The sequence below is a fragment of the Mesoplodon densirostris genome, chromosome 16 (genome assembly GCF_025265405.1).
Source record: "Mesoplodon densirostris isolate mMesDen1 chromosome 16, mMesDen1 primary haplotype, whole genome shotgun sequence".
Classification (NCBI taxonomy): Eukaryota; Metazoa; Chordata; class Mammalia; order Artiodactyla; family Ziphiidae; genus Mesoplodon; species Mesoplodon densirostris.
Window position 1 is genome coordinate 35,870,618 of NC_082676.1, and position 12,698 is coordinate 35,883,315.

Genomic DNA, 12,698 nt, shown 5'->3' on the forward strand with positions numbered 1-12,698 from the left:
GCCAGCTCAGACCCCTCCACTTTTCACCTGGACCCATGGTCAGGCCCCCCCCGCCCATTCTCTTGGCCGCTGCCAGAGTGAGCTCTCACCGGTTCTGTTTCCTCCAGAAATCCCGTCACTGTGGATAAAGGGATGCATACATGGGTAGCTGTGTGACGAATCAACTACAGCAAGATGTTAACTGTAGAATCTAAGGGGTAGGTACAGGAGTGTTCGTTCCAATCCTCTCAACTCCTTTGTGCTTCAAATTTTTCAGAAGATGTTGGGGGAAATATCCTTCAATGGTTTCTTTTGGCTTTTTGGATAAAACTCAGACCCCTTCATGTAGAACATAATGCCCTCTGTGATCTGGCCGTTGCCTCTCCCTCTGTAACCTCATCTGCTACCACTCACATGTCCCTTTCCCACAAATCATCCTGAATTACTTGGATCCCCCCAGCAGAGTCGTGGTATTTCATTCCTCTGAGCCCTCGGACTTGCTGTTCCCGGTTCCTAGAATGCCTTTCCCTGCGTTCTTCTCAGGTGATCCCTAACCCCCATGCACTCTTCTGACTCATCTCAAGTGACGCCTCCTCCAGGAAGCCTTTGCTGACTCCTCAGTTCGAGGCCCCTTATCTGGTTCCCACAGCCCCTCCCGTATCTCAGCAGAGATTTATAGTACGAAGGGCCTCACCTAAGACTGGATTGGCAGATATGCAGCAGCACTGGAACCCTGGCCTGAGGACGGGGCTCTAGTTACCCTACATCTCCGAATCACCTGTGATCTCTAATTTCTTCCCTCAGAGGACGCATCCTCAGGCATCTGCCCTGCCTTTGCGATAAACACACTTAGCAGGCTGAGCGAATCCTCAGGCTCGAACTGACAAGCCAACCTCGGCAACTCCAGCCGCCAAAGCTGTCCTGGCCCCCGGAGCCCTGGAGCCTGCTGGCGGGGGCTGTGCCCTGCTGGTGGAGGAGGCCCCCGAGGAAGAGCTCCAGGCAGGGTAGGGAGGAAGGCGGGGCCTGCGGCTGTACAAGTCGGTGTCCCGGGCCTGGGACGGAAGTTGCAGAAGTACAATTAGTTTCAGTTTTGTTTCTCTTTCAGGAGCCCAACAACAGCAGCGCCAGGGCCTCGGGGGGCCCCCACTTCGGGTCCTGGAGCCCCGGCTAGGTAAGGAGAGGGGCTTGGAGGGCGGTTGAAGGGACAGCTGAACTGGAGGGGGTGGGGGAAGGGGGAGAGCGGGAGGAAGGGGAAGGGAGTGGGGAGAGGGACCCAGAAGGCGGGAGGAGAGGGGAGGAGAGGGGAGGCTTCCCCCGCGGGGCCAGAGATCTGAGACTTCCTGGGGAAGACCCCCTCCCACTCTCTGAGCTCTCCTCCCAGCCCCTGCTTTCTGGAAGCTTGGGGGAAATCCCCCAAGTTTCTTTATCAAGTATTTCACAGCCATTGTGCAGGGAGCTGGGGCACTCACAGCTGATCCTCATGTGACTCCTACCCTCCAGAGGCTTCTAGGAAAGCAGGAGGCCTCTTGCAGCAGGAAAGGCTGAAAGAAAAGGGCTGGAAGAGATGGGGCAAAGGCTACGCGGTGACCCTGAGTTTGAGGAACTGGAAGGAAAGAGCGAGGCAGCGCCTTCCTCTGGGGCATCCTTCTGCCTGTTCATTTCAGGACAGTCGAGGCAGGAAGAGGGGCCCTCACAACCCGTGATGCCGCTGCCAGGGCCTAGGAGGCAGGTGTACGAGGCTGTGGGAATTGGGGTCCCGGGAATTGGGGCCCCAGGAATTGGGGTCCCTCATACTCCTCCACCCTCCAGGAATCAAGGCACGACTGCCCACCCACACCCTCGGCTGGTCCTCTCTGCCCTCCCCTCACCTGGCAACCCACCCCCAGCAGGACCCCCAGGATCTGTTCACACCAGACTCTCACCCCATGTGCCATAAGGCCTGTCAGTCGGGGGCACCCATCATTACACCAGCAGGTCTCTAAGGCTATGCTTCTTGGTGTTGTCATATCTTGCAGGGCCTGACATGCAAAAGCGGCCTTTACTTTTTCACATTTGCTGAATGTCTGCAGGGAGGAGGGAGGCGGCTCTTTATCTCAAGAGACCAGAAGAAAATTCCTGGCCATTCAGGTGAGACTCCAGACCTGGTGGGGCTTGAGGATGGGGTAGAGACGAGAGGGCAGGTGGGGGCCACCGCGGAGGTGCCCTCTGTCCTCTGACCCCGACCCCTCGCTTGCAGAATGGTTTCCCAGGGCTCCTCGCCCTCCCTGCTGGAGGCCCTGAGCAGCGACTTCCTAGCCTGTAAAATCTGCCTGGAGCAGCTGCGGGTGCCCAAAACGTTGCCCTGCCTGCATACCTACTGCCAGGACTGCCTGACCCAGTTGGCCGAGGGCAGCCACCTCCGATGCCCTGAGTGCCGCGAGTCCGTGCCTGTGCCGCCCACGGGCGTGGCTGCCTTCAAGACCAACTTCTTTGTCAACGGGCTCCTAGATTTGGTGAAGGCCCGAGCCGGTGGAGACCTGCGCGCAGGGAAGCCGGCCTGTGCACTGTGCCCGCTGATGGGGGGCGCCAGTGCTGGGGGGCCAGCCACAGCCCGGTGCCTGGACTGCGCCGACGACTTGTGCCAGGCCTGTGCCGATGGGCACCGCTGCACTCGGCAGACCCACAGCCACCGAGTGGTGGACCTGGTGGGCTACAGGGCAGGGTGGTACGACGAGGAGGCCCGGGAACGCCAGGCGGCCCAGTGTCCCCAGCACCCGGGGGAGTCCCTGCGCTTCCTTTGCCAGCCCTGCTCCCAGCTGCTGTGCCGGGAGTGTCGCCTGGACCCCCACCTGGACCACCCCTGCCTGCCCCTGGCCGAGGCTGTGCGTGCCCGGAGGCCAGGCCTCGAGGGGCTACTGGCGGGCATGGACAACAACCTGGCCAAGCTGGAAGCCACCCGGCTGGCGGAAGAGGAAGCCTTGGCCTGTCTGCGGGAGCAGGCAGCCAAGGTGGGCACGCAGGTGGAAGAGGCAGCCGAGGGGGTCCTCCGGGCCCTCCTGGCCCAGAAGCAGGAGGTGCTGGGGCAGCTACGGGCCCACGTGGACGCTGCCGAAGAGGCTGCTCGGGAGAGGCTGGGGGAGCTGGCGAGCCGTGCACAGGTGGCCAGGGAGGCGGCCGCCTTTGCCCGTCGCGTGCTCAGCCTGGGTCGGGAGGCCGAGATACTCTCGCTGGAGGGCGCGATTGCCCAAAGGCTTCAGCAGCTGCAGCGTTGTCCCTGGATGCCTGGGTCAGCCCCCTGTCTGCTGCCCCAGCTGGAGCTCCATCCTGGACTCCTGGACAAGAACCACCAGCTGCTAAGACTCTCCTTTGAGGAGCAGCAGCCCCAGAAGGACAGCGGGAAAGACGGAGTGAGAAGCCAGGGAGGTGATGAAACCCAGCCCCAGAGCAGGGATGGAGCCCAGACCCCAAAGCAGGACAGCGCGCAGACGCCCCAAGAAGATGGAGCCCAGACCCTAAAGGCGGAGCGAGCCGAGACTCCCCAAGAAGATGGAGCCCAGACCCCGAAAGAGGGCAGAGCCCAGACACCCCAGGAAGATGGAGGAGCCCAGTCCCCAAGGGGTGGCAGATCCAACAAGAAGAGGAAATTCAAAGGCAGGCTCAAGTCCATTTCTCGGGAGCCCAGCCCAGCACCTGGGCCAAACCTGGAAGGCTCTGGCCTCCTCCCCAGGCCCATCTTTTTCTGCAGCTTCCCCACGCGGATGCCGGGGGACAAGCGGTCTCCCCGGATCACTGGGCTCTGTCCCTTTGGCTCCCGGGAGATCCTGGTGGCAGATGAGCAGAACAGGGCCCTGAAGCGCTTCTCCCTCAATGGCGACTACAAGGGCGCGGTGCCCGTCCCTGAGGGCTGCTCCCCATGCAGCGTGGCCGCCCTGCAGGACGCCGTGGCCTTCTCGGCTGGCGCTCGGCTCTATCTCATCCGCCCCAACGGCGAGGTGCAGTGGCGCCGGGCGCTGAGCCTCTGCCAGGCCAGCCACGCCGTGTCCGCCATGCCGAGCGGGGACCGGGTGGCTGTCAGCGTGTCAGGCCATGTGGAGGTGTACAACATGGAAGGCAGCCTGGCCACCCGGTTTATCCCTGGGGGCAAGGCCAGCCGGGGCCTGCGGGCACTGGTGTTCCTGACCACAAGCCCCCAGGGCAGTTTCGTGGGGTCAGACTGGCAGCAGAATAGCTTGGTGGTCTGTGACGGGCTGGGCCAGGTGATTGGGGAGTACCGGGGGCCGGGCCTGCACGGCTGCCAGCCGGGCTCCGTGTCCGTAGATAAGAAGGGCTACATCTTTCTGACCCTTCGAGAGGTCAACAAGGTGGTGATCCTCGATCCGAAGGGGTCGCTGCTCGGTGACTTCCTGACGGCCTATCACGGCCTGGAAAAGCCCCGGGTGACCACCATGGTGGATGGCAGGTACCTGGTTGTGTCCCTCAGTAATGGGACCATCCATGTCTTTCGGGTCCGCCCTCCTGACAGTTAAAGGGCTGGGGCTGGGGAGACACTTCGGGGTGGGGGGACTGGGGGGGTAGAGAGAAGGGAAGCAGGGTGGCCCGAGGGATGTGGTGGCCGAGGGCATTTTCCCAGAGAACAGGGGTTGGCAACTTTTCAAGGTGAAGTGTGAAACCGCTCTTCAGGTGCGCAGGAATAGGGACCAAGGTGGGGTGGCATGGCCATAACCCTCAGAAGCAGAGGAGGAGGGGTTGGACGGGTGCTGGGCATTAATGCTTCTTGCTTTTGCTGGGGGTGACTGCCGCTGCCGCCACCGTAGAGTCTAGGTTTCCAAGATGTGTAAGCTAGTCCTGATTTGAGTTCTTCTTTAAAACCATTCCTGATGGGGTAGCCCAGGGAGAGTCTTGGGGAAGTGGGTAGAAATAGTCCTTTAAGCCCAGGGCTTGAAGGGTGTGTCAGGTATGTACTTTCTGGAAGAGAGCTGAGAACCCTCTCCCCTCCGACTTGAACGGGACGCACCAAGTCAGAAGAGGTCTGGGATTTTGAACCCGGCCATAAATGGCATCTTCCACCAGCCTCGGCTGGGAAGTTGAGGCTCCTCTGATAATGGCGTCCCCCAGTGAAGTGCGGGGTGGACCTCATGGGGGATCAATTATAGACACGAGCCGAGGCCAACAGGCCTTTACCTTGAAGTCCGTGAAGAGAATGTGCTACTAGAAAATGGAACCCGGCAGGATTGGAGTCTAAAACACAGGGTTCTGAGTGTGAGACAAGGGGAGACCCTGGGTCTTACCCCCCGACTTCCACCACCCCTCACCTCCAAGCCAACCTGAGGCCAGAAGACCTATGTAGGATATAAAACCTTTTCTTTTTTGAGGTCTTTATACTTCCTGGAGTTTATTTTTAGCCCCCTCTTAGTTTTCTGGCACAATTCCTTTTGAGAAATTTTGGCTGAACTAAGGGGTTGAAGGCATTTGTCTATATTGCCATTATGGGTGAGGAAAAAACCTAAGCCTAGAGGCCAGGTGAGGGACTCAGGGGCCAAACGGGTTGGAAGACCTGGAAAGTCGGTAGTGGGGCTGGGATGGGCGGAGGGGTGAAAATCTCATGGAGGGATCCCATCAGAAGTGAGCCATGACCACCGGCCTTTTGCATAGGCTGTGGCAGCGGTGGAACTGAGGTGGGCATGCTTAGCCAGGGGCTGTTGAGAGGTGACCAAAGGGAATAATATGTAAGGATCATGGGAAACGAGTGCTCATGGGAACCAGAGAGATTTTGGACAAGTCCAGATGGAAAGTGCAGGACATTAGGTGTAGGGAAAAGAAAATCTTTTTCCAGGGAGGGAGGTCATTGATTGTTTAATGAAGTGAAAGGGGAAATCATCAATGTCAGGTGGACAAATTCAATTATATAAAATTTTGAAATGTATGCACAGGAAAGAAGAACGAAGATTAAAGGAAAATCAATGAGATGAGGAAATTATGGAGCATTGATCTGAGGAGTCTCCAGTATATGCAGTGACTAAGCAGATCTACTTGGTCAAAGAACCAAATAAGCCCTATACCCAAGAGGAACGCACACAGGCCAGGACACATAAAATGAAAAATAAAATCGACCACTTGTATTCGTCAAAAATACATTTTAAAAAATATGTCGTGGGGAAATAGACCCCTGGCACTATAAATGATGCTTCCTGGTGAACAGTTTGGCAGTTCTTGACAAGAGTCAAAGAAGTGATTATAAGACGAAGTTATCTCACTTTGGGGAGTACATTCTGGGAAAAGGATTCAAAAGGAAAAAAAGTATCTGCACACAGATATTTGTGGCCACCCTATATATTACAGTCTTTGACAGGAAACAGCTCAGCTTAGCTAGCCAATTCTGGCTAGACCAGAATCTAGCCAAGTAGATTGTGGTCTCTACCGGGACAGTGAGCTGCTGCCTTCATGTATGACAATTATGAGAACTATTTAGAAGAATATGATGTTATATGATGCAATCGTAAGCCAAAAAAAAAAAAAAAGATTTTGGCTTTCTGTTCACGTAATGATAGCAACAAGGTAAAAAAAAAAGCATGTCTGAATAGTTACCGAGTGGAAATAGGTTCAAAATGTGTAAATAGTCAGTGATTGGGGAGATTGGGTTCTTTTTATTTCATGCTGTTATTCGTATATGCACATTTCTACTTCAGTTATTACTGTCCGTTAAATAACATATATGCTTGACTACTTCAGAAAAATACTCTCAAGAATAACTACTGGATTTGTGAATGAATGTGTCAGAACAAGTGAGACTTCTGTCAGGGGTAGGGGTGGGAGGCTAGGCAGGAGTCAGGAGGAGAATCCCAGCCAGTCAGGACCCAGCAGGGAGGAAGGGTCGTCAGAGCAGGGTCCTGTCTGGTGACTGACCAAGGAATCTGCCCTGGGAAGTTTGCAGAGGTCAGGTGGTCCCTGTGGGTGGTCCCCGTGGGTGATCGGTCATTGTGGAGTGTCCAGAGGCAGGGGAAGGTCTTATTGAGTTCACCAACTAATTCAGACCAACTGGAAACCAAATGGCGGTTCTGCGGAACGAACTGGTTTAAGATGAGCTGCACGCGTGGGGTGCCGTGTCTGTCTTCGTTGCAGCTCTCTACAGAGTCAGCACAGTGACGGCTCCTAGTAGGTGCTCTGTAAACGCCTGTGGAGTGAATTGATGTCTAGAAAACGTCAGGTTGTCCAAAACTTTGGCTTGTGGGAGATCTCCAGTAGGGGGCACTGTGGACACAGCCTATCATAAGCCTCCGGGAGACTGGCTCAGCTCTAAGTCACAAAAGAGGTGAAATTTTAGGTGTCCTCCTTATATGTCCTGGGCGGGGGTGGGGGGGTGGGGTCCTGGCCTCTAGGGGATAAATACCTTCAGGTTGGAACCACAGGTTTGCAGAGCCGCATGGGAACCACGTGCAGAGGGCCTGGCTGGTGGAATGGCTGCAGCCAAGTGGCTCACCCCTGAGGCAGGAATAGAGAACTTCCGGAGGGAAATATCACCTGGATTCAGGAAGAGAATCCCACAGATGCTCTAAAGATGAAGGAGGCACAGGGCTTTCCAGGACACTGTCAGAAGCCTGGGGAGTCGGGCACTGGACGATTGACAGACATACTGAATTTTCCTCGTGAAGGGGTAGGGGTGGGAAGGCACAGAACATGGCAAACTGTGAAACGGATGAGAAGTACAGCACTGAGCATAATTTGGAGGTAAAATCCCCAGCGCCCCAACTGTCACCCGGGAACCCTAACAAAGCCCGACACCGAAAGCACTGCTCAGTGCGGAGAGAGGGTTCTTGGCTCAACTACAGATGTTAAGTAATAGGAACATTGTGAAAGATCCAACATCTGCACCCTGCGTTGGACTCTGACAATGATCAATCATTCCTTGTGGTGTTTGGAACTTTCCAGATCGTGTAGGAAAGGAGAATGCCGTTCGGGTAGAGAGAAAGGGAGTAGAGAACCTTGTTCATATTCTTTGTGCTTAAAAAAGGAAGGTGAGGGCTTCCCTGGTGGCGCAGTGGTTGAGAATCCGCCTGCCAATGCAGGGCACACGGGTTCGAGCCCTGGTCTGGGAAGATCCCACATGCCGCGGAGCAACTGGGCCTGTGAGCCACAATTACTGAGCCTGCACGGCTGGAGCCTGTGCTCCACAACGAGAGGCCGCGATAGTGAGAGGCCCGCGCACTGCGATGAAGAGTGGCCCCCGCTTGCCACAACTAGAGAAAGCCCTCGCACAGAAACGAAGACCCAACACAGCCATAAATAAATAAATAAATAAATTTAAATGATAAATCATATCTTTAAAAAAAGAAAAAAAAGGAAGGTGAATGAGGCAGCGGAGACCTGGGTTGAGTGCTGGCTCTTCCAACTAAATAGCTGTGTGATGTTGGTCTAGCTCCCTAAACTCTCTGAACCTCAGTTTCTACATCAGTAAAATAGCGATAATAATATCCACCATGCCCCCCTCACAGGGTGGTGGTGAGGACTGGCTGAGAGGCATAGAGAAGGATTTTGTACCCCATAAAGCTCAAATCTGCAGTCTTGGTTAGAAAAATTTTTAACTGACTTTTGTACTGACTTATTTTCCATCAGGGTAAGCTTGAATGGGGATATTGTGTGCATGCATTGTGAGGGGAAAACTCGAGGACGTCTGGGTAGAGTTGTGACCTGCTTCTCCTTTGGAGGAGACTGTTCTGTTTCCTTTCCAGCAGTTATTTGGAGAAGCCATTTGCTAAGACACAGCAGTGACCATAGGAGCAGAAGGGACCAATGGCCAGCTTGCTAAGACTCAGTGCTTCTCCTAAAAGCCAGCTGAGAATCAGGCTGTACTAATGAAGGCCTGATAGCCATAGACATTTAGAAGAAATTCAAAATGGCAAGAGTAGCCCAATTTTTTGGAAATTTAGAGAAAATATAATTTGGGAGAGAATAACTCTTCTTTCACTGTAGTCTTATTATTACTGTATCTATAAAGCCATGTCATAGAATAATCTACAGAGATAATATTCCAGAGGGGCAGACATTCAAGAGAGAAGTCAGAAGTCTTCCGAGGAAATTGATGAGGTTGGTGACCTGAGCTGGGCAAGATGTGATAAGTGGGTGCCAAGATCAAGGTATTTGGCCATTTCTCCTGGGCAGGTCAGCTGAGAACTAGAGTTATCCCATAAGTTAAGTGGGAGATTGGATGGGGATGCAGAGTTCTGTTTGGGGGAGAAAGTAGTCTTGGACTGGCTGGGGCAGGGAGCTGCCAGAGAGAGTGCTCAAGAAGATGTTCCCATTAGGAGAAAGATCAAGTTCAGATGCAGGCTTAGGAAAACAGGAAACTTGACAGAAGGTAACAAAACCAGCCTACCCAACTGATTCATGAATGTAGTTTAATTAAATGAGTCTGAATGGGAACAAAAATAGGTCTAGGAACCACAGAGTGATTGGAGGTGTGGAGAAGGCCCAACAGGGTCTGGCCGACCTCACCCTCACATGAAGCCTGGGTGAGGAATCTTTGGGACGGGGTGGAGAGGGGACCTTATGTAAAGAGGCAATTAGGAAGTAGTTTGGGGAGGTTTTGGGAGGCTACCTGACTTGTCTTCAGAGAAAGTTTGAACTGGTTGCATTAGCAGCTAAGAGACATGGGATTGAAAATGGTGGAATTGGGGCCTCTGTACCCATGGATGTCAGCCCAGCAAGTATTTCTTTGTTGCCACCAGGCTGAAGAATCTGTGTTGTAAACTCTTTCATTCCTTTATACTTTGTATCTTTTTTCTGTTTCTTAATAAATTCTTTTGAAAAATGTGAACCTTCTCTCAGATGGTTCATGGGTATGGGAAATGATCAACACCCAGGTAGTGGACTTCCCTGGCGGTCCAGTGGTTAAGACTCTGCACTTCCACTGCAGGGGGCGCAGGTTCGATATCTGGTCGGGGAACTAAAGATCCCACATGCCTCGCGGCACAGCCAAAAAAAAAAAAAAATTAAAAAAACTAGAAAAAAAAAAAAAAAAAAAAACCCTGGTAGTGAAGGGAATCAGATATCATGGCCATTCCCTGATGTAGCTCCAAAGATGCTACACAGAATCCTTGGGGACATTTCCTAGGCAGGGTGATCAGCACCATCATCTGTGGTCCCTGCCCTCGTCCCGGGCCACTCCCACCTGTAGGATAGAGGGGCCCCCTGGGCAGAAATTGCATCTTCCAGGCTCACATTGGGTGGGAGGGAGCCCTCAGGTGATCTGGCCCAGCAGGACCCCATGGAAGTGTATATGAAGGAGGTGGGCCAGGGGCCCAGGTCAGGATGGCTGTGCCCATCACTGGTCTCTGCTTGTTTTCTGGTTTGTGGGCTCCATCTAACGTGCTGCATTTGTGATCCCACAGTGGCCCCTGCAGGGCTGGGAGGTACCCAGGCTCTAGGAATATCTACCTACTGGCCAAACCCACCCCCTCTGACCTACTCTCCAAAGCCCCTCCAGGAGCTCCTGATCCTCTCTTCTGAGTCCTGAGCAGGATGAGAAAAGATCTCAGGTCTTTATTTCTAATTCACTCAGCTTCCGGCCTCCCCATCAAATACAGGAGTCAAGCAACAGTTATTGAGTGCCACCTACCTGTGCTTCACATCCATCGACTTCCGGGATGGAAATAGGCACCATCAACGTTATTTTACAGACACAGAAACCTAGGCCTGCAAGCTTTGCTCATTTTAAGTAGATTTCGTTTCTGACTCCAAAAGCTGCCCTTCCGACCAGCTCTGAATCCTGAGCCTCATTCATCGATGAGAGAGCTGAACAAAATGAGATCTGAGGTTCTTCCCCGAGCTAACAGGCCAGGACCTATCCCTAAACAGGTCCAGAATCTAGACGCAGGAAGGGAAGCTCGGTGATGCCCCACGCACCTCCACCACCATCTTCTCAGTGCCAGAGCGGCCCCGCTTCCCCACGGAGCAGGAATGACAAGCCACAAGAGAATGCTCTAAGTGGCTCGGTGGGGAAGCAGAGGGTGGGGATGAGGACCCACCACTGCTGCGGTGACAGCCTGAATAAGAATTCCGCAATTCATCATCTAATGACTCAGCCTGGCTTTGGACCAGAGCCTCTGTGAACCCTGGGGAGGGTGACTCAGCAGCTGAGGGGGCCGGGCGCGGGAGAGCCTGTGGGTCCATGTGAGCGGTGGCTGTGGGGAGAACGGCCTGTTCTAGCTCCAGACCCCAAGGCGAAGCGTCAGCCCCTGTGGTCAGGCACATGCGTCCTCGGTTCCCAGCCATGCGGCCCTGCCTCCTCCCTCACACCTGGATCTCTCTCTCCTCTGCATTGGAGAAGTCGCAGCCCTGGAGGCGGCAAGCCCACTGCCTCTGCTCACAGCCATGGGGTCTGCAGCAAGTTGCCAGGCCACAGATTCTGCAGGCCTCTCTCCTCTTCGCTGCCCTGCTGGGGTCAGGCCACCTTCGAATAAGGGCAGCAGAGGCCACACTGTAGGGGTGGGGAAGCAGGGCTATGTCACAGGCTGGGCACACAGCTGGACAGATGTTCACTGTATCCCTCCTCATCACTGAGGTCAGGGGAAGGGGGCTCTGGGGTCTTGGTTTTGCTCCAGGGTCAACTCAGAAAATGTCTTTTCCCCATCAGAAAGGGCAGCGTCTGTTTCCTCTGCCCTGAACACTAAGTTAGGGACAGTCTCACCAGAAGAAAAGAGCCAGAGCAAGGAGAGATGGAACAGCCTCCAAATCCAGCGAGGGGCCAGGGCACCGAGGCCAGAGGTCAACGTGCAGGGCGGGTGTGCACAGACCCGCTTCTCCCCTCCAGCGCCTCCTTCCCTCCCATCTCTTGACGGCCCTGACTACTTTCTCACCTCGATTATTCATACGCAGCTCTTTCCTCACCTGCAAAACCCTTCAGGACAAGAACCTCTGATTCACACTGAATTTTCCATAACCAGGTGTTCTATAAATACCGGTGAGTGAAAAGAACGAATGAGTGAATTGGGGCTAAAATCTAGTCCCTGTCACTTATGTCAGATAGAACACCGAGAGGAGCTGGAAACATTGCTGGTGCAGGCCCGGAGGCAAAAAGGGTTCATCCCTTTTCCTTAGAAGGGAACATGAGTAAAAGTGAAGTTATCTGGAAAAAGAGATAGTAATCTCACTCCGCTGTACTTCTCCTATGTTCCATAGCACTTTAACCTTCTAACATACTATTCCATTGAATTATTTGTCCTACTTGTTGTTATAATTTGTCTTTTCTCCAAATTCTACCCCAGGTAGAATGCAAGCCCCAGGATGGGGCATTTTGCCTGTTTTGTGCACTAATACCTCCTATGCCTGCAGAATAGTGCCTGGGATACGGTAGATTTGCAGTGAATGAATGGTATCTATGGAACATTTACTTGGAGGCAGGTCCCTCTCCCCCCGCTATGCATTTACGTGTATTAAAGTCCAGGAGGTGCATAGTATTATCACCTCTGGTTTAATTATGGGGACAGTGAGGTTAGAAGGTTATGTGACATGAACAGGCTCACCACAAGCTGGGCAGAGGCCACCGCCAGCCGCGGCCGGCCTGGAGCTAACTCTCCAGAGCTCCCTGGCGAGGAGATGCGCACGAAGCCTTCCCAGCAGCCCCACCCCAGTCCAGCTTTCCTGGGTGAGGCTTGCTTTCTTTTTTTAAAGATGTTTTTTGTTTGTTTTTGGTGTGGACCATTTTGAAAGTCTGTATTGAATTTGTTACAATATTGCTTCTGTTT

General features: G+C 53.7%; 1 protein-coding gene across 2 annotated transcripts; it reads left to right on the top strand.

Annotated features, from left to right (window-relative positions):
* The first annotated feature begins 1,010 nt into the window (after positions 1-1,010).
* On the top strand, positions 1,011-4,488 carry TRIM56 (tripartite motif containing 56). 2 transcript variants are annotated; one of them, XM_060077703.1, is made up of 4 exons: positions 1,011-1,150; positions 1,480-1,704; positions 1,995-2,106; positions 2,216-4,488. In XM_060077703.1, exons 3-4 carry the CDS (start codon positions 2,039-2,041, stop codon positions 4,482-4,484), a joined length of 2,337 nt encoding a protein of 778 aa, XP_059933686.1. In that variant the 5' UTR covers positions 1,011-1,150; positions 1,480-1,704; positions 1,995-2,038; the 3' UTR covers positions 4,485-4,488. The 2 variants fall into 2 exon arrangements, with proteins under 2 accessions (XP_059933686.1, XP_059933685.1); XM_060077702.1 differs by lacking the exon at positions 1,480-1,704.
* The last annotated feature ends 8,210 nt before the right edge of the window (positions 4,489-12,698 follow it).

Bases quoted from the DNA above. Each gene is read 5' to 3' on its own strand.
- TRIM56 (XM_060077703.1), top strand. From the start codon at position 2,039: ATGTCTGCAGGGAGGAGGGAGGCGGCTCTTTATCTCAAGAGACCAGAA. The intron at 2,107-2,215 runs GTGAGACTCCAG...CCTCGCTTGCAG, and splicing joins GAAAATTCCTGGCCATTCAG to AATGGTTTCCCAGGGCTCCT.